Below are 22,346 nucleotides of genomic sequence, written 5' to 3' on the forward strand. Positions count from 1 at the left end.
CCTTCTCTCCCCCCTCCACCCACCACAACAGACTTACCAGCTGGAGGCAACTGTGTCCAGAGTGGTGAGGACTGCTGCCCGTTTAGTCTATGGCCAAATCTCCAAAGTAGTGCCAAATCTTTTCCGAATCAATTCAGAGCCTTCTGATTCTATTCAGACCTTTTAATTGGTCTTTCAGTTTGATTCAGATTCAGAGATTTGGCCGCCAAACCAGGCCAAATCTCCTCCAAATCGAATTGGCTACCAAAGCTTCACACAACCCTAGTTTTTATTGAAAGCAGACATAGCTTTTCATAACATCAGGAATTGCTGTCTTTTCCACACTGATTAAAAAGCATAGAAACAAGAGAAAAAAACACAGATAGCAGTATTTCAGCTAATAAAACTCAGCACATGTTGACTCTTTGAAGTATGACTTGCAATATAAAGGTTATCTGAGACATTCCAAGATGATTAAAAGTTACTCCAGATGTCTTTAATGTAAAGTTTCTTATTGTTCTTTTTACTGCAATAACAATATTTATAAGTTTTAAAAACTAGAGCCAATATTTGAAAATTGGAGTGCTTAAAATTAGTCCTGAAATCCATATTTAAGGAAATAACTAAGTATGTTAGTTTCTAGGGTGGCTGAGCATTGACTTCATTTACAGTGGGCACGTCTACATGAAACTTTTACTCCAAAGTTGACTAATTAGTTCCATAGTAAACATCTCACATCTACGCATACAGTGCTATTAGGCAAGAGTAAATGGACACTGGAGTTTTTCACTCTGCAGCAGCACACGTGTACACACTGAAGTGGCTGGCTGGGGGAATAAGGGTGCTACAGTGTACGGCTGCCTGCCAGCTGGCCCTGCACTGTAGCACCCTCATGCCCCAGCCATCCCTTCCCAGCATGTTGATCCAGGCAGGAGAAGCCCCAAGCTGGCAAGCTGATGCCCCGCACCCTGGCTCAATGTGCTGTGGTTCCAGGCACATGTATAAATATGTGTAAACTGCACTGGTGTTTATTGCATCACATTAATATTCACTTCTAGATGCACCCTTACAGTGCCAGATACACAAATAATATATGATAGTAATAGTGTAATTGTCCTGAAATCATTGAATGCAGATCAGAAATTAAATTGGCCCTATTACTTTTTTAAAATGTATTGGATACCCTAAAATATTTAAAGCCAGTTCTGTCTTTCCTCCTGGGATTCATAGTCAGGCTGTGCAAAATGGCACCATTCCATTTTGCCTTGTGTTTTGACAGTTTGAGGGAACGGTGTTTCATCTTGAATTTCATTTTGAGTTGAAACAGCTGTTCCATTCCATTCCATTGAAACAGAAAGGCTGTTTTAACTCTGTTTCCAGTTTTGCTGGAGATGGGAAGTCAGCCCTGCTAGTGCGATCTAGCACAGGGCACCGGGAAACAGCCCATGTGGGCTGCCTCCCACCCCTGGGGCAATCTAGCACAGGGTACCAGGAAGCAACCCAGCTGGGCTGCCTCCCGCCCCTGGTGTAATCTAGCACAGGGGATGGGAAAGCAGTCCAGCTAGCCTGCCTCCCACCCCAGGTGTAATCTAGCGTGGGGCACTGGGAAGCAGCCCTACTGGGCTGCCTCCTGCCCCGGTATGATTTAGCATGGGGCACAGGGAAGCAGCCCCACTGAGCTTCCTCCCACCCCCAGTGTGGTCTAGTGCAGGGCACTGGGAAGCAGTCCAGCTTGTGTGATCTAGCACAGGGAAACAGCCCCACTGGGCTGTCTCCCACCCCCAGTGTGATCTAGCACAGGGGATGAGAAGTCAGCCCAGCTGGACTGACTTCCCATCCCCAGCCTATAATCAAAACATTTCGACTTTCAAAACATTTTGACCAGCCTCGTTTTGTTTCAAGGCTATTTCAAGGACCTTTGTTTCATTCCAGTTTTGCTGTTTTGACCTCAAATTTTGTCAAAACAGTGTCAGAATGAAACAGCAGGTGAAATTTTGTGCAGCCCTAAATAATAGTATGTTTTCTTCTGAATCAATAAGTTTTATAAAAATAGAAATGTAACAATACTAACATATCCTTAGAGCTGTGCGAAACACCACTGTTTTGTTTCAACATCCATTTCACCATTTTGAAGGGACAGTGTTTTGTTTCATCATTTCATTTAGTTTCAAAGCACTGTTCCATTTCGTTTAATTAAAACTGTTTTGCTGTTTTGGTGTGTTTCGATGTTTTGCCCATAGGCTATAATGGGAAATCATGAAAATCCCTAAAACTTTGTCATTTCTTGCCTGATTTGGATGAAAATTGCAGGGCTGGTAGCCCCTTCTGAAGGCACAAAGCCTGCTAAGGTTCAAGGAGATAGGTGCAGAGGTTTCTGGGAAACTGTACCTCAAACTCTTCAAAACACAACTCCTGACACTTGCTGGCAGCAGCAGCCTCCTCTCATCTGGTAGGCAGATCTGGGGGCCCACACTCCCAGGAGGAGTCTGGCACAGCCCCGCAGCCTTCCTGGGGGTATGGGCCCCTGGATCTGTGCACCAAAGGAGAGGAGGCTGCTGCTGCTGCCTGGGACTGGCACTGAAGCCAAGTAAGCCCGGTTTCAAAACTCAAAACATTTCAAAACTTTCAAAATGTTTCATGTGCCCTCATTTCATTTTGAAGCTGTTTCAAAGCCTGTTGTTTCATTGAAACAGCAAAATTGAAAACTCAAAATGCATTGAAACAGCTTTGAAATGAAACACCAGGCAAAATTTCCCACAGCTTTATTAGCTATCTAATCAGCTATCTCGATATTTATATGCCTCCCATCATCTTCTGAGTTTGAGTAACTATTTGATAATCTGTAGTCTAGCATTCTTTACAATCTGATTTAAACAAAAGAGAAGTTCCACCTACTGCAACAATGTTTTTAATATCTGTGTTTAAAACTTCATTCCAATTCAGGCTCAGATTGTCTGTTTTGCCTGTTTCTGCTAAGTTTAGCAGAAAAGGATCTTGTAAAGTAACAATTTGTGGATTCCAGTATGCTTTGGTGCTTTAATCTGGTCTGGCCCTGGCCCCAAACCTACTATACTTTAAAGAAGAACATTAAGGTTGCTCCCTAGTTAACCAGCTGATAGTGGTCCTCAAGGGATCATCCACCAAAGAAGGATTGTCAAAAAGCAACACATTAGTCAAACTTTCCCTGTTTTTACTTACCTCTTACACCAGGAATATGGAGGGTGGGAGGCTGATACAAGACCTACCTATTCTGGCTGGGGATTCCCCTATATTAGAGGAATTCCTAGCTAGGGAAGTGGAGTCAATTTCTACTCTCTTTGTATTGGGAATGGAGTGAGTCAATGCACCAGGGCCTTTGAGTTATATGAGTAGAAAGCAGTTGCATAAGGAGTAGAAATATTCCTATATTATCAAATAAAACACATATTGATTTAGGGTTATAGCTCACAGAGGTAGAATGAAGGAGAAAAATAAAAGCAGGAAAAAGGGGGACAGACTATCATACTGATACATCCATAGATGATTTTTCTTCCCTACCATAAGAGTCAGAAATTTCCTTTATTTATATGAAAGCTTGAGTTCTGCAGCTTGTGAATCTGTCATGCAAGCATGGTAAATTCATCAAATAGGCTGCATTTAATCCACAGGCAGATGTTAACACCTTTGATTTAAGTGTAATATTAATTATTTACATTAACAACATATGTAAGTTTGGTATTCACAAAAGTTGTTTGCTCCAAGAGCTGTACTGGAACAACCTAAAACTTTTAGGTCTACACCCAGTTACACAAAACTGACTCGTTGTTCAACTTACGCCTTACAAAAATGGAGGACTTATGACAATGACAGATGTTCCAATAGGCATGAAAGCTTCTTTAGCAAAATGTTTAGCATAACCAATGCCATTTTACACCCTGAGATAATTAATTGAATGAAGCAGATCAGTGGATTACAGTTGTCACATCTACACGTGCGCTTTACTATGGAGTAGACTAATTAACTTCAGTGTAAAGTATCACTATCTCCATGTGAAATGTTATTAGTCTGCAGTAAACTAATTAACACCACAGTAAGAGTACTGGCTCTGCCCTGGGCTTTGGGTGGACTTTTTTATAGAGGAGTATTTAATTATGATTCAATGCACATGTAGATGCTGACTACAGGTATAAATTGATCCTGGTCAGCCCAGGCAGCAGGGGGCCAGAGTTCTCCCTGCCACCTAGACTCATGGTTCCATACTTTCAGGACCCTTGTGCCCCATCCAGCCCCTCCACAGCCCAACACCACCACCCAGCGCCCAGGGCAACAGCAGCCCTGATGTAAACAGCTCCACCCCAGCTCAAATTGCTGCTGCCCCAGGTGCACATATGGATGATGTGCCCGGGGTTAGTTTACCTTAACTTAAACTGCTTTTGAGTTTATTGCTTTGCATTAATTGCATGTGTAGACACACCCAGTTTAAGGTAACCTGTGTGCTTCTACACATGATGTTTACTGCAGTTGACTAATTAGCTGCACAGTAAATGTCTTGGTATCTCCACTGCACCCCTAGTAGGGTGGAGTAACTAATTTAATCCCCAGCAGGATAGTACTTGTAAATACAAGTACTACCTTGCTGTGGAGTAAAAAATCCACAGCAGTGCATAAGTAGATGCTGGAGGGGCTGGCTGATGCATTAAGGTGCTTCAGTTCAGGGAGTGCCTGCTGGCTAGCCCCACACTGATGCTCTCTCATGCCCTAGCCAGCCCCACCACAGTACATTGAGCCAGGAGGAGCAACTGAGGCCCTGTGCCAGCCAGGGCTGCTCTGACCCAGCTCCATGTGTTTTGTATGAATAAACTCTGGACCTTATTGCTCCAGAGTTAATTGATCCTGGGAACACATTCAAACAGCAGGCCCAAGAGCAATAAACTCCAAAGCAAAAAGCCCTAGAGTTTATTTGTGCACAGTAATAGCATATAGACATGCCCCCTTTTTTGGAACCCATATCAACAGAAAGTTAAAGAAGAAATGGTTAAACAGTCCAAGACAGCAAGGAAACAAACGACCACTGTAAAAGATAATTGGTGAATATTTGTGGAAAAGGCACATACCATTAAGCCAGAGGTTTTCAACTTTTTAAAATAAGTGTACACCCAGTGGTCCCCTTTTTAATAAGTATACCACCGGGGTAGGGTGTGGGGGGTGGCATATGGCCAAATGCAGAGTGGGGGGTGAGGGAGTGAGTGGCCGGATGTGGAGCACAAGGGGGTGGCGAGCAGCCGGATACAGAGTTTGTGTATGTGTGTGTGGGGGCGGGGGGGACGTGGCAAGTGGATGGACATGGATTGTGGGGGAGGGGGAGTGGAGAGCAGCCGAATGAGGTTGTGGCAAGAGCAGAGCAGTGGCAGCACAGCGTCTGTACGACCTTGCTCTTGCCCCACCCTGGCCCTGCTCTTGTGAGGCAGCGGCATGGGGTGGCAGCACTGCATCCCCACCTGCCCCCGCATTCCCCTTGGGACCTTTCAAAGTACCCCCGGTTGACAACCCCTGCATTAAGTAATGAAAAAAATATATACAACTTACTAAACACAAGTGATGCAAACTAAACAGCTAAAAGGTATACAACTGAGCACAAAAAAGCACATGAGCAGAAAAAGCTGATCAGACAAATGGTGAAACAAAACTATAATCGTAGCAATTGCAACTCTAAGTCAAGAAAACACATGTAACACAGGACTTGAACAAAAAGCAACTATAAAACTGCCTAACACCCTAAGAAACTATATAAAATGCAAACGGGCATTATGAATCTGAAGAGAAGCCTGAAGCTGAGAAGACAGCAGCTCAGGCAAATCCTAGTGTGGTAACAGTTGCCTGGCCAGTTGAAATCACTGTATCCAATTGGAAGGCTTAAATAAGAATATCTGTATTGACTGCTATGGTTTGCTTAGAAGTTAAGTGTTGCATTTAAATCCTTGCTTAAATATTGGTATTGCTTATGTGTTCAATAAATTGGAATTTGAGACTGGAATAGTTTCACCAATCAATTCATTTCCAGTCATTCCACCCCTTAACTAAATTTAGTATAACAAGGAGTGTGTGTAGCAGGGCACTAAGATACCTGCTACTAGGTGAGCCAGGACCATGACCCAGGTGCTGGTTGCCAGGGCAACCAGGGGAAACAAGTAGCCAACACCTGTATGGTCAGCTGACAGGAAGGGGGCAGGGCCTGGCCCTTATATAAGCTGCAGGTGGAGGCCAGGAGGGGCCCCTGCCTGTGACCAAACGAGAAGGAGCTCTGCCCTGAGTGAAGAAAGGGAAAAGCCTGAATGTGGGTGCAGCTGGTGATATGGGTGAGAGAGGGAGCACTTGTGGTGTGGCTCAGAGGATGTTTTAGCTGTGAGGCCTAAATTTAAGTTATAATGCGGAGGCTTGTGTTTTGTGTTTGTTGTTTACACCAGAGGACTGGGTGAGGCTATAAGGGGATGGAGGAGGCCTCATAGGGGAACCACAACAGTGTGGGAGCCCCAGCCCAAGAGTGAGCAGCAGGGAGCCCCCAAGAGTGGGCCGCCAGAAGTCCCGGTGAGAGAGAAGGCAAGAGAGACAGATGAATGACCGGTCCATCAGTGAGGCTTGGGGTGTGGTACAGGGATGGTTGGAGCCATGCATAGCCCATGAGGCAGGGGTGTACCTGAACACCTGTACTGAACATTGGTCCGGCGTACCACAGGAACCATGGCCAAGAGGACAAAGGGCAGCCTCCCTATGATTTAGAAGATCAAAGACATGGTGGGTGAGATTCTGAGGGTGCTTGGAGCATGCTTGACATGGTACAGGGAGGGGACCTACGGGCAGCACAGTGACCCTAGGACTTCCATCCTGCTACAGTGTACATCATATCTTCCCCCTGCTCCAGGTCAACTAGAACAGAGGTTCCCAACCACCTGGTACTGGGCTGGTACCAGGCCATGAAAAGCTGGCTGCCAGGTCATGGCATGAGCCCCCAGCTTGGACCCCTGTCTGCGTGCCCTGGTAAGCAGCTTCCGAGGTCACAGCTGAGCTCCCAGGGTTAAAGTCCAGCAGCAGGGGAGTGATGAGAGGGAAGCAACCATCTCCGCGCACCCTGTCCCACTTCCACCAGGCCATGCTAAAAAATGGTTGGGAACCACTGAACTAGAACACTATATGCCACAGGCACTCAGGGAATAGTGGAAAGCCTTTGTATACAGAATAAAATGCAAAATTTTCTAATCTCTGTGCTTAGTAAGGGGGAGGTGAAGGGTTATCATTCTGGTCTAGGGGCAGAAGAACATAAGGGGCGCAGACAGAAGTGGCAATTTGTGTCTGATCTGGCCAAAAATGGCCGATCGAATGAAAATCTGAACCCTCATTGCATGAGAGATCAGATGAAGACATTTCAAAACAAAGCATCTTATGTAACTTGTGTCTGTGCTGCCTGCTAGCCTATAACTGTTTTTAGAATGGGAGGGGGTGGAAAGGGAGCAGGAGTTCAGTCTGGGCTTTTTTCAGCCCCTGCTGGAGAGTGAGGTGGGTGTATTGGAGTTACCCTGAGGTGGTGGGGCTTCAATTTACCCACCCCACCCTCCAAAACTGGTTGGGGAACCCCTAGAATGAGCTCCCTCTGTTCCCTTTCCCCTCTCCCATTCTGAAACAGGGACAGGCTGGGAGAGAGGAGAAGCCATTGCTTGGGAAAACTCTCTACAGGCTCCAGCCAGCAGCTAGATTCCACTTACACACTGGAACCAACAGTGAACTTTTGTTTTGTCCAGGGGATTATTGTAACTCAAAATGCTTCCTAAAAACCATTCTCAGTTACAGTGGGGAGCTGCACCTGTCTGTACTGAAGAAGTGCCATAGTGGGTCAGAAATGCCAGGGAGAGCATTGAACCAGATATCTCTAGAGTGATCTGTCTTCTATTCAATATAATCCCTAGCATCTACCGTTATTGGTTTGCCATACCAGAGGAAACATCTCCAGTGAACATCTGTTCACTAGCCATTGTGAATTTATGCAGTACCTTTCTTGAACCTGGCTATGCTATCTTCCTCCATCACCTCCTCTGGCAATTAATACCAGAAGCTCTATGCTGCATTAAAAAGTAGGGCTGTGCAAAATTTCACCAGCTGTTTTGTTTCAACACTGTTTTGACATGTTTCAAGCTCAAAACAATGAAATTAAAATGAAACAAGGCTTTGAAACAGCCTCGAAACAGAACGAGGCCAGCTGAAACATTTTGAAAGTTTCAAAACATTTCAAGCTTCAAAGCAGCAGCCCAGCCAGATGGTGGGAGGCAGGAGAAAACTGGGGCTGCACTCCCAGTGGCTCTGTCCAGTCACATGTGGCTCAGCCCTGGCTCTCCCTGCCTCCCACCACCAGGCTGTGCTCCTTGGGGGTGCTGGAGCCAACTGGAGTGCAGCCCCATCTCTGCCTGCCTCCCAAGGCTGGGCTGCACTCTGATAGGCTCCACCAGCCCCATGGAGCTCAACCCGGTGGTAGGAGGCAGGCAGAGCCAGGGCTGTGCTCTACCTCTTGCCACCAGGCTGTGTTCCACGGGGCTGGGAGTCACTGGACACTGAGCTCGGTGGAGGGAGGAGGGGTGCAGCTCTGGGGCTGCATTCTACCTCCCTCCACCGGACTGCAAACTGCTGGGAACCCAGCCCAGTGGAGGCAGGTGGAGTGCAGCCCGTGGGACCAGGCAGTAGCTCACATGGCAGCAGCTTTCCATTGCCTAGGACTACCTTCACTCAGTTGTATTGGCCACTGGAGAACTGGGTGAGGGAACTGAAGAAGCTCAGTAAGAAATACAGCTTCATCTCTCTCCTGTCATCTTTCCCTCTTATCACAAACCAATTGCTGGCAATGTCAGTAGAAGCAAAAGAAATCAATGCTGGCATCTGTTTTGCTGCATCACTGCTAACAGTCTGGTACTATGACAGAATTTACATCCATAAGTTACATCCTCTGGTCCCATGAGAAAAGGCAGCTGAGCAGGCATATTATTTTAAACCTAATTTGATATGTGTATTCTGTATTCTATCATTGATGCAGAACTGCATTGGTTTGTATGATCCATATAAGGCTACATAGAACTAGTTGTTTAAAAAAATCAAACCCCGTATTAATACAGCCAAATTAGATATAAAATGCAGTATATAAAATCAGAGTCATGGTATCAAAATGACATGTGAGCGTAACAATAGCTAACAACAAACTGGTTCAAAATTTGGAAGCTTGGGGCAGAATTCTATTTCTTTTTGACCCTAAACAGCAGTTTGCTAACCAGGTAAGAGGGCTTTTTGGCACTTGCACAGTGTGCAATTTTATTATCCCTGCAGTATGGATGCATAAGTGAATATTGGATGCATAAATGAAATATTAACATACTTAGTAAGCTATGCATTGGCTGGTCAGGTATGCAGTTATGTACAGCATATCTGAGCATACATCCTGAGAAAAGCCAAGAGGAAGAAAAAAAACTTACCCATGTTCTAACCCCAGTAGCTGAGTAGTTAGGACATTATTCCAGGAAACAGAAGACCCACATTCCAGGTCCCCATCACCCTAAGGAAGCCTGAACATACATCTCTCTGACTTTCCAACACAATGCTGTAACCACCAAGCCACAGATGAAGCATTATCCAGTATTCCTCTTGAAGCCAGGCCACTGTATCTACCTTGGATTTACTAGTTATTGGCTAAATGCCTACAGTGAAACGTAAAAGTTCCTGTCCCACCAGGAACAAGGGTAAAGAGTAGAACACAGAATCTATTTTCTTCTAGGGAAACTGCCATCTTAGTGAGCCACACAATCTTTCACTTGCTTGTTTCCTCCTGGACCCACATATTTCTATTTCCATGGTGCTCAGGGAGACCGCTTCAAAAGGTATGCTAGACAGTAGTTTGGATGATATCTAACTTGTGGTGTGCTAGTTAAAGCATTGTGCTGGGAAGGCAAGGGCAGAAATAGATGTTTCTGAATGAAGTGGATTAGCTGTGCTGTGATGTGTCAATGGTACAGCTGATTCACTTTACTGGACAAAACACATTGCCCCTTGTCCCATCCTTAATGGTGTAGGACAAGGAGTGATGTGATCTCCCCATTTGCCATGCTCAGCCAAACCTGGCACAAGTCTGGATGAGTGGAGGAAGTGGAGTTTTCCTTGCCCAGTCAGACCTGAGGCATGGGTCTGGCAGAGCGGGGAAAGTGCCACAGAGGTAATAGACATCTGCTACAATTAAGCAACAGAGTCTATTACCACTTTTTGTTGTGCCACTGATTACCAATATATATAGCAAAGGGCATTAATATCTATTTGCTCAACATTTTTGCAACCATAAAAAATCTTATGGAGGCACAAATGAGATGTCAGATGACCTCTGTTTCCACCCAAAGAAAGGAGCTTAAAACCTTCTCTGGGTGACGGGCCCTATAACCTGGACTTCCTGTTTCCTAAATGAGTGCCCTAACTACTCTGCTACTGGGGCTAAAACATGGGAGGGCCACTGTCCTGCAGTATCTAGCACATTATGTATAGGTTTGTGCCCAGCTACAGTTTTGTGACTTGCGTATCTACAACAGGCATGTACATATAGCTATATACTTACCCAAGCAGCGTACAGCGTACTGACTATACTCAGTATGCTCATACACACCTACATCCACACTGAAGGGATAACAGCATGAAAAACTGTGTAAAAGCCAACAGGGCCACTTATGTGGGCCCATCTACATGAAACACTGACTGTGCAATAGTCAAAAAACACTGCAAGTAGTGTGTCACAGCACTGACAGTACTAATATGTTACTGCACAGTATTATTAGGCTACTGTGCAGTAGCATCCCCTAAAAGACCTTTTCCAGTGCTACTGTGCAGTAACTGGCTATGGTGCATTTAGTTAGTACTTGCTAATACAAGTACTATATAAATGCACAGTAATGACTACACAGTAGTGTCTTGTGTAGATGCACCCGGTGACTACAAAACTGCCATTTAGGCAAACAAAATAAAACAGTGTTTGACTGTCATCTGTCCTATATCTGTATCATACATTATCCACCTCCACCCAATAGGTCCTGTGATACACCAGTACCATTTCCAAAAATTAATCCTCGAAAAATCAAATGGTCAAGGATGTGGGAATGTGATATGGACATTTACACTTACAGATCACAAAATCAAATCTGCCCTGGTTCTGTAGATACTGTGTTTGTCACCATCTTACTGGTATGGGATGGACAATGTAAAATCAGCTGGTAGTATAAGCACTGGGCCTGTGCAAGTCGGCAGTGATCCAATCTGGCTTTGGATCCAGCCACTTCAGATGCCAGGGATCCAATCTGGAGCTCCAGACCAGGTTTCTGCTTTGATCTAGCCGAAGCGGCTCCGAAGCTCTGGAGCCAACTCAGAGATCCAGCCATAGGGTATAATGGGGAAACAATGAAATATCTATAACTTCGTAGTTTTTTGTCTGATTTGGATGAAACTTTCAGGTGGTAGCCTGTGCTGAGAGCATGAAGTCTGCCAAGTTTCAAGAAGATCAGTGCAGGGGTTTGGTGGAAACTGTACCCCAAATTCTTGCAAATAAAACTCCTGTCACATCTTTGTGTTACACCACAGGGGGGTGAAAACTGCAGGGGTGGTAGCCCCTGGTGAGGCCACAAAGCCTGCCAAGTTTCAAGAAGATCGGTGCAGGGGCTTGGGGGAACTGCACCTCAAGCTGCGGACAGGCAAAATTCATGACATATGACCCCGTGTGTGTTAAGGCACAGCTGGGTGAAAGCTGCAGGAATGGTGGCACCTTGCTGAGGCAACAAAGCCTGCCAGGTTTCAAGAAGATTGGTGCAGGGGTTTGGGGGGAACTACACCTCAAGCTGCAGACAAGCAAAATTTATGACATGGGTGACATTGTGTGTATTAACGTGCAGCAGGGTGAAAGCTGCAGGAATGGTGGCTCCTGCTGAGGCCATGATGCCTGCCAGCTGTTGGGAAGATCAGTCCTGGGGCCCTGCACCCCTAGCTGGTGACATGCAAAACTCTTGATATGGGTGCTTGTGCAACTAACTGACTGTCTCTGTCTTGGAGCAGTTGATTGTCTGTATTGATTATTTCCTCTCCCTAGTCTCCGGTTTTGTGGATGTTAATTGATGGTAAATAACTGGCTACATTAGCTAGCTACTGTTGTATTGAGCTGGTTCCTGAGTGAATCATGATTGACTGGTACCTGGTAACACAGTAGGTTAACAGCCAGGACTGCAGTAATGTCTCCCAGGCCCCAAGACAGACACAGTTGCACAAGCCCCCATGTCATGAGTTTTGGCTGTTAGCAGCTAGGGGTACAGGGCCACAGAAGCCAGAACCCCTGCACCTATCTCCTTGACAGCTGGCAGGCACTATGGCCTCAGCAGGGGCCACCATCCCTGCAGCTTTCACCCTGCTGCGCCTTAACACACAGTGTCACCCATGTCATGAGTTTTGCTTGTCCACAGCTTGAGGTGCAGTTCCCCACAAACCCCTGCACCAATCTTCTTGAAACTTGGAAGTCTTTGTGGCCTCATCCAGGGCCACGACCCCTGCAGTTTTCATCCCCTGTGATGTAACACATACACGTGACATTAGTTTTGCTTTCAAGAATTTGTGGTGCAGTTCTCCATGAACCCCTGCACTGATCTTCTTGAAACTTGGCAAGCATCATGCTTTCAGCAGGGGCTACCATCTCTGCATGTTTCATCCAAATCACACAAAAAAAACAAAGTTATAGATATTTCATTGTTTCCCCATTATACCCTATGGCTGGATCTCCGAAGCAGCTTTGAAGCTTTTCAAAGCACTTGGGAAGCTCCAAACTGCTTCAGAAAGCCTAATGAAGCCAGCACTTCAATCCAGACATGCTGTTTCAGACACTGAAGCGTCCCAAGCTTCTCCGGATCTGAAGTTCTGTCCAAAGCCTAATAAGCAGACTTTCCAGTGGACATGTGTCCACATTATAAAAATGTAACATTCTTTTAAAAAGGCTGTCACAAGCCATGTTGAGTAGATGGTGATTGTGCAGTGTCAAGCTCCACTCTAAGGAAAGGTTTGTGACCACCTACCACATTCTGGCATCTTTGCTTTAAACATAGCTAGGTACTCTGGAAGGCCTTGAGAGAGAGCCATTGGCCACTTCTTTTGCCTTTGCCAACAGTCCTCATGAGAAGTTAAGTATGATAGGATACTTTCCTCACACATGCTTTAGGCATGTGAAGTTAAGTATGATAGGATACATCCTCACTGAGCCACTGGCTGCTTCTGTCAACAACAACTTTTCTGCCTGGCCAAAAGACAGCATATAAAATACTGTGATACCCTCTGGAAAACTTAGTCAAAAATCTGTCCAGGTGCTTACACTGGTGGTCACCACTGCACTCTCTGAATACTTCATCACAGAACCTTGCTAACACTAATGCTGCTAAGATCTTGAGTTATACTGTGCCAACCAGGAAACTAGCAAAAACCCAAAGGATTTAGGTGTCCAATCAACCTATTTTGCCACTTAGAGAAGTAATATGAATATTTGCCTCAAAAATACAGTCATAGTAACAAAGGAAACATTACTAAAAAAAGTAAAAGCAAAATTTCACATAAATATTTTTAAGTGGCATAGCACATATCCAATTTAACAACCATTTGGCAGATTCAAGCAGACACATTTTAATAAAATAAAATCTTTAATTTTAAAATATCTTCCTGCAAACACTTTCATGTTAACTGAGATTTTGACAACTCAACGATTTTTTTTTTTAGATTATGAGGATTTTTTTATTATGAATATGTTTCATCCAGTATTCACTGAAATCAATGGAAGGCCTTCTACTGACTTTGTGGTGTTGGATCAGGTCCTCTATGAGGCAAAGAACTGAATCAATCAATAGTTGCCAAATGATGAAACTGCTAAATACATCCCACTCTGCTATACCTACACCAATACACAGCAGGAAAATGTCATCTTATTGAGGATATCCTTTCTTAACTAATAAATAAAAAGCCTTTTAAAATCCTCAAACATGTAGAGATCTGTTTCCCTTCTAATGAGACTATGTTAACAACTGAGATTCAAGAGACTTCTATTTCAGATTTCCTACTGTATTCTGACAGTGATTTATGCAAAATGTTCACCGTTAATTCAATGTAGAGGAGCAATTGTTTATTATTCTAGCATGTGTTTATCATTCGGGAATTCAGAATGAAAAGCTAACAAAACTGTACTTCAGTAAACCAAATGTTCCCCCTCCCACCCAAAGTGACTATTTGTATTCCTCACAATAAGGAAACTAACATGAAATCAACAAGCAAATGCTTCTTTAAAACATATTCAGTGAGTTCTGGTACAGTGAAAACTGCTTTGTCTGCTTAACTCTAGCTGCAACTTCCTGCCAGCACAGCAGTTACTCGCAGATTAGCTGTTTGACCTTCCTGGAGCACAGAGCATTGACCCTGAATACCAGAAAAGGAACTGAAGCTCCTTCTAAAGAAAAGAACAAACATTTAACCTTTACAATGTCAGAAAGCCTGAAGAATTTCTTAAAAGCTTAAGCCTTTGAACCAAGATTATAAGATATTCTAACATTAATACCTTTAAAGCCCTTGTGAGAAATCCCTTGGACAATTCTATGTGCTTACTATATATACTTGGAAGCACACCTAAAGCTAAAAAAAAAATAAAATACCAAAATGGGTTTTACACATTTTTGTTTGGTTTCCTTCAAACAGTAGCATGCGGTCTCTGAAGTGCCCAACTCAGAGAAAGATGCAATGTGTGCAAACAGTCATATAATACAAATTTACCACAGGGGTTTAACTTTACTAATGTACACCTTCAGTTCTTCTTGTAAACTGGGCAGCATGCTTTATCTATGAATAACAAATAACTCTACCTCTACTGACCAGCCTATAAGCGCACAAAATGGTAGCAAAGGGAGCCCTGTATCCAAAACGGTATCTATTTCCCTGAAGGATCCAGTATGCCAGCTGAAAAGTATTAATGTGCCACAGTGCATTTTTGCCAAGAACACTGACTTAGCCCGTATACCAGTCTGATTGTTCATCCTGCATCAAAGTGAAAGGGCTGACATGGTATTGGAGACATAATGAACAGGTCTAGCTACAGACAGATTATGAACAAGATAGGAAAGATAAAAAAAGACAAAGCAGGGAACAGACATTAGTGTCACTTTGCATTACAAACCATTCATGAAAGAAATGGATACTTGACTAACTTATTAACATTTTAGAACAGTATGGATAAATCATTTCAGAAAAATGACAAATTGGCAGGCAGACCAGGAGCCCAATGGTAAAACAGTATTCTCTCCCACACACAAGCACTCTTCATACCCCAGTAGATAATAATATGTGGCCACTAAACCTTCAGAACTCCAATAATGAATCCAAAATATTCTGCCAGACTTATTTTTCCTTCTGTTGTTATTCTTTATTGTCTGCTCTGATCATGAAATAGTGAGGATATTGTGAACAACCAGATATGCATTAAACCTAGAGTCTGACCCTTGACCCTACAATGCTCTGAACAATCAGTCAGCTCCCTTTAGGTTTTAAAACCAATAATGCTATTTCAAAGGGCTGCACCTTATAAAACACTAATACATTTTTTTCATTCGGAAAACAACCTTTATGAAGACTGAGCTTCGTTTGAAATAACCATGCAGAGCTGTACAGTGAGATGAACATTTATTAGAAGCATATGCTGCCTTGCAGAAAAGGGGCATGGTTTTATCATACCACAATTACTACATTAGCAAAACAGTGTCAAAAAAAATCTACAAAGCCATACACCTTCAGATGCAAAGATATCCCTCAAATTAAACTTAATAGGCTAAATTCTACCCTCTTTTACAGTGATGTAATTCCATCTATACCAATAAAATTGCTCCTAGCTTATCTCAAAGTACCAAGAGAAAATTCTGACTTTTTTTAAATTAGAGTCAACTTCTGTCACACCCACACATAACTTAAGAATGGAGTTTTTTATCCTACTCCAAAATAATGCTTACAAAATGTTAATATTTTGTAAAACCAAGCAATACATTCACCTGTGATGTTCTCTACAGAAAACTTTTTATTAGCTGTGCAATTTCTCATAACTCTATGGATAATACTAAGAACTGTCTCTGAAAGCTTTGAGGGGGAAGATCTGAATAAATTGCTCACTGGTAACAGGTGCCTCATGTATCAACTTTATAAGATGCTGCAGGATGCAGTGATCACTGCCGGTATATTTTATAGGGGGGCAAATTACTGTTCATAGTCAAATAAGCCAAATAAGTCAATAAGAGTAAATCATATCTATTAAAACAAAATTAACGTTGATGTTGTTCCTCAATGGATTGTTTTTTTTGTTAAGATATGTATGTGGCCATCATCAATCCTCCTGGATTGTGTGCATGACAGCCACCCAGACCTTCAATGTATATGCCTAGGAAGGAATTTTTAGAGGATTGGAGACTGCCTAGACCTTCCATCTGCCCTTTAGGCCACTGAGACAGAATCCAAAGACCAGACTGAGTCCAGATGTTTGGTCCCTCCACAGTTGTAATTGTATATGTATCTGGAAATCAAACCCAGGTCTCCTGTGTGGTAAACAAGGCTTCTACCACAGAACCACAGGGGACATGTGGAGACTGAGTAATGGGTAAGATATGTGACTTCACAATGTCTAATCTGCTACAGTTATCAACCTGTGCTATTTCCTCATCAGTACCTGATAATGATATAGGTTCACTGTACTGTACACTTTAGGCAAGTTTTTTTATGAACAAAAAGCTTTAGGACATTTCTCTGGACTTGCAAATAGTATCTGACAGAATTTCACCTCTAAGTTGTGCAAGACTTCTTCAACAATTGCTTCATCTTCAAAATTACAGTTTCTCATACTGGAATTCCTCATTCCCCAACTGGCTGTTATTGTTTCTGTTCTAAAATGTGAAATATGGCTTAATAATTTTTATCAGGCCTCTTTGCTTTTGTACACCAAAAACTATCTTTGCTAGACCTGCACTGTTCTTCAGAAATTGCTAATTCATTGCATGCAATAGGACCAATTCCCTAAAATCATAGGAATTTGTTAACTAAATTCCTGTTGCTTCCACATATAAAATAAATTTATTTTCAAGTGCCATCTATCTAATTTCACTGAAGTCCCAACCTAAAGAATATTTGGAATAATTTGATTCTTCCCCCATATTTATTTGCATAACAGCTTATCTTATGCCAATAGAGGCTACATATTTCAAAAAATATATTTGTAATATATAGTAAGAACTACCCCACTGATTCTTTGAGCTGAATATTACATACATGAAGGCCATTAAGACTTTGAAAATCACATAATCACCAAAATCATATCATCATAATTCTTAAAGAGTAAAACAGCTACATATTTTTTATAAACAAAGGAACATATTTTAGTGTCAGCATTATTTTTAGAAAAAAAACTTTAGTATTAAATTCAGGGCATTATGTATTGTAAAGATAAGAGACTGATATTCTAATACTGGTAAGCTAGAGGCCATAAAAGTATAGGTTTCATTTCTGTGTAAATGTAAAAAATAAATAGATAAATAAAAAGCCAAGTTACATTCTACCTAACCACAAGAATTTAAAAATATTTTCTCCTTTCCTGTGTAAAGACTATGTATTAATAAACTAGCCTTGTGCTTCCCATAATCTCAGTAAACAAGTGCAGTAAATGTAATATTTCCTGTATTAATCAGAACTGAAAGCACTGTGGTCTCTAGTAACATTCTCTCTTTTTATTCATGGTAAAATGTGTGTTTTCAATTTCAAACTCTGTAACATAGGAATCCTATATAATATTATAATCTATATACTAAGTCCAGTTTGACTATGTTCTGCCTGAAAGCAGTCATTAATTCCTGTGTGGGAAAATATCAGAAAGATCAATATATTGCTGGTCAAAACATGGGTAATAAACAGTTTTCAACAGCAAACCAGCAAGTCACAAGTTGTTGCACTGCAAAGACAATAGTTGGCAAATTGGATCAACAGCCTAAAAATATGTAATTAATTAGATTGCCATAGACAGGAAGAAGACAAAGGCAACACACAAAATACAAATATTACCAAAGCTTTGATCATATGTTTTCAAACAACTAAAGCATACAGTTAATAAAATGTCAAATAGTGATCTATGGTATTGTTCTCTTTGTAGAGAATCAATAAAGTGTCAAATGTTTTAATTGCCCTAAAGCACCATAATGATTTCCAGAATAATCTATGTTATTTTTCTACAGTATTGTTTTTACTGTATTGTGTTAAAAATTAAGATTGTGTGTCCTCCCATATTTTGCTGCAATGTGCATTTTTCTATCCGTAAAAAATGGGGAGAAGGGAACCTTTCAAATACCAGATGCTGTCAAAAATGAAGTGCCTCCAGAAATTAAGCAAATCTCAAACAATGTATTCACATATTGAGCCATAAACTTACCAAATGGATCCCATTATTTTCCTAGAAATAAAATGCATTGCACAGATTAGAATTTTTTAGACAATATTATTCCTTTGCCTCAGTAACCCTGAGTATTACCTAAATCTGGACATTTCATTTTAACCTTCATGTAAGTTTTGAATAAGTATTTTGTTTTGTTCAGACCATGGTTCTGGTCATTTAGCAATTCATCCTCACCTCGTTAGGAGTAATGGACTCATTTTTAAATAAAATCAGATTTTGTGCACTCTGCCCACTCTGTCCTGTCAGATGTCTTTCGGCCACCACTGCAGGGGGACCCGTTCCTGTTGGGCCACAAGTATTGTAAAACATGAAAGTATCACTTCCTGATCCTGCAGTTAGGCATGCCTTATAGCAGTAGGTTTTAGTGAGAGACCCGTTCCCTCTCACTTCAATAAAATGTGGCTGTACTTTTAAACCATGTGGTATCCTCGTGTCAATATTGTTGTTAGCCTGCTTGTACATTTCAGCAGGACAGCGTTCTCTGACCCCACAAAAACCTCCACAACAGGAGTCACCATAAACATTGTATCTGTAGCACTTGATAACAGTTAGGACAATGATTGTCAAAAGAAAAATGAAGGAAACTGAGCTCAAAGCAATTATGAGATAGACAGTTATCTCTGAGTAATTTCTAGTACTTTTGATATACCGTCTTGTGTCTGGAATGATTCTGGAAACTCTGTCCACAACAGCGATGGTTATGGCTACTGATGAAGACAGAGATGGCTCCCCATTGTCTCTCACGACCACTGTCAGATTGAAAGTAGTAAAGCTCTCATCCCCCAGTTTGCGAGTAGTCCTAATTTCTCCACTGTGTAGTTCCACTCTGAAAAGACCTGGGTCTGAGGCTTGAGCCAGATAGTAGAACAACCATGCATTTTGTCCAGAGTCTGCATCAATGGCAATGACTTTAGTAACCAAGTATCCTGCACTTGCAGACCGAGGGATCATCTCCATGGCTGCTGTGGTGTTGGTTGAGGTAGGGTACAGAATCTGAGGGGCGTGGTCATTCTGATCCACCACGTACACGTAGACAGTGACAGTGCTGCTCAGTGGGGGGCTTCCAGCATCCTGAGCCCGGACAACAATCTGAAACTCTCTTAACTTCTCATAGTCAAAGGAGTTGACAGCATAGATGTTACCGTTGTCAGCTTTGATGGAGACGTAAGATGTGACAGGTAGCCCTTGGATGTCTCCGTTCAGTAGAGAATATGACACGTAGGCATTTTCATTGGCATCCGGGTCAGTGGCTTTGACAGTGCACAGGGAAACCCCAAGGGGGTTGTTCTCGGGGATGTAAACCGAATACGCCGGCCCCTCGAACTGTGGCGGGTTGTCATTGATATCGGAGATGTCCACCTGGATCACCTTGCGAGAGGAGAGGGGAGGGCTCCCGGAGTCGGTAGCCGTAACCGTGATATTGTAGGAGGAAGCCGTTTCGCGGTCCAGCTTCCCCTGCGTGACCAGGGTGTAGGAGTTCTTGAAGGAGTTGAGTTTGAAGGGGATGTCGGGAGGGATGCTCAGACTGACCTGCTTGTTCAGCCCGGAGTCCTGGTCCATGACGCTCATCAAAGCCACCACGGTCTCGGCCCGGGCGTCCTCCGGCACCGGGCTGTACAGGGAGGTCAGCACCACCTCGGGGGCGTTGTCATTGGCATCCACGATGTTGACCAGCACTTTGCAGTGCCCGACCATGGAGACAGGGCCCCTGTCGGTGGCTTGCACGTAGATCTCATAGGAAGAGGCTTCCTCATAGTCCAGCGTGCCGTTTACCCGCACCTCCCCGGAGTGGGGGTCCACGCTGAAGAGCTGCCGCACCTTCTGCGGGGTGTAGCTGCTGAAGGAGTACAGCACCTCGCCGTTGGAGCCCTCGTCCGGGTCCGAGGCGTTCAGCCGCACCACGAGCGTTCCCAGGGCGGCGTTCTCCAGCAGGCTCACAGTGTAGGTGGATCGGTCGAAGACGGGCGAGTTGTCGTTGGTGTCCAGGACCCGGATGGAGATCTGGGCCGTGCCCGACCTGGCAGGACTGCCCCCGTCCACGGCGGTGAGCACCAGCTGCTGCAAAGCGCTCTGCTCGCGGTCCAGGGGCTGCTGCAGCACCAGCTCAAGGAGTTTGCTGCCGCGCTGGAAGCCCTTGAGGTCCAGGGCGAAGTGCTGGCTGGGGCTGAGCCGGTAGGTCTGTACTGTGTTGGTGCCCACGTCGGGGTCGTGGGCGCTCTCGATGTGGAAGCGGGCGCCGGGCACGGCGGACTCGCTGATCTCCAGCCGGTAGTCCTGCCGGGGGAAGCTGGGCGCATTGTCGTTGATGTCCACCACCTCCACCTCGACGTTGTGCACCTCGATCGGCTGCTCGATCACCAGCTCCAGGCTCAGGAAGCAGGTGAGGCTGAGCTCGCACAGCGCCTCCCGGTCCATGCGCTCCTTCACCAGCAGCGCCCCGCGGCCCAGCTCCAGCTCCAGGTACTGCCGCCCGCTGCCCGAAGTCAGGCGGGCGCCCCGGGCCGCCAGCCGCCGCGGGTCCACGCCCAGGTCTCGGGCCACGTTCCCCACGAAGGCGCCGAGCGGCAGCTCCTCCTGCACCGAGTAGCGGAGCTGCCCGCAGGCCGGGCCCAGGCACAGGAGCAGCAGCAGAGCCCGGATCCCGAGCGCCGCCGCCCCGGAGCTGGTGCGGGGAGAAGCCGGCGCCATGGCCGAGGCGGAGAAGCGGGGACGCGAGAAGCTTTCAGCGGACGCGCTCGCAGCCCTCGCTGGCCTCACATCCCGCAGCCGCCGCTCCCACACCCAGCGGCTTCCTGCAATCGGTGGTTATCAGGCGCTGCCGCCATCCCCCCGCGCCGCCGCCGCCGCCGCCCCCTCAGGCTCCCCGGTCGGCCGCCTCCCCAGCAAATCCATGCTCCGCGGCCCTGCGACGGCGGATCCGGCCTCTCCTCCTCCGGCAGCCCAGCGGCACCCGCAGCTCCGCTTCCTCCGCTCCAGCGGCTGCCACGGCCCGGAGTGGGCGGGGGAGGGGCGCTGGCCTCCGCCTGGCTCCGCTTCAGCACCGGGGCAGAGAACAGCGACACCGCGGCAGGCCGCCAAGAGCAGCAGCCAGACGGCGCGGGAGGCGGCCGCGGGCCAGCTGCGTACCCCGCAGAGGCCCGAGTGCCCCAACATATGCCCTGGCGCGAGGGGGAAAGCCCCCACCCCTCCTGTCAGGCCCAACCGCAGCGCCTCTCCTCACCGTGCAAGCCTACATACGACATCCCCCCCACCAGCGTGCCAGCCGGGGGCCACTCCCCCCCGGGCCTGTGTCCAACACAGCCACAGGACAAGCCCACACCATGCATAGCCGCCTTCACTGCCCCGGAGGCCCAGCCAGGGACGTCCTTACCTGCTGGGCCTTCCAGCATATAGGCAAATAATGAAAGCTTATAATTATAAGAGAGCAAATTATAAGACAGCTTAGCTACATGATATTATGTCATTATGCATCGTTACAAGTGCATTTACACCCACACGCATGCTCCCCGCATGCGCACAGATCCCACTTTGCTCTGGGGCTGTATCCTGCCACTGCAGAGGCAGAGGTCCTTGGTCCAATCTAATGATATGAGGAAGGTACCACAGATACTTGCTGTGCATGAGGCCCGCAGTGCAAACGGTGCAGGAAGGGCAGCCATTTGTCAGAAGAGAAGAGAGGGTGGGGGTGAATCCCCTTTCTGTCCCCTGCCCCCCTCCCTCCTTATAGGTTCCATAGGAGAAATCAAAGAGCGACCTTTCAACATCACCGCAGTAGGGTGAGGAGGAATCAGCAGAGCTGCCTTCATTTGTGAACCTTCTGTTGCAGCAAAGCTAGAAT

At 45.1% G+C, this 22,346-nt stretch overlaps 1 protein-coding gene across 3 annotated transcripts in view; it reads right to left on the bottom strand.

Annotated features, from left to right (window-relative positions):
• LOC109309889 (protocadherin alpha-C2-like) overlaps positions 1–22,346 on the bottom strand; it is a 199,010-nt gene that overhangs the window by 112,202 nt on the left and 64,462 nt on the right. For 2 of the 3 annotated variants that reach the window (XM_019534767.1, XM_019534765.1), the window contains exon 1: positions 18,683–21,278. The exons of the other annotated variant lie outside the window; for it this stretch is intronic. In XM_019534767.1, the coding sequence (XP_019390312.1) occupies positions 18,683–21,196 (2,514 nt within the window). In that variant the 5' untranslated portion in view covers positions 21,197–21,278. Of the gene's footprint in view, positions 1–18,682; positions 21,279–22,346 lie in introns of those variants that run through there. 3 annotated transcript variants of the gene reach the window in all.

This window comes from Crocodylus porosus, unplaced genomic scaffold (assembly GCF_001723895.1).
Source record: "Crocodylus porosus isolate Cpor-Errol unplaced genomic scaffold, CroPor_comp1, whole genome shotgun sequence".
Lineage (NCBI taxonomy): Eukaryota > Metazoa > Chordata > Crocodylia > Crocodylidae > Crocodylus > Crocodylus porosus.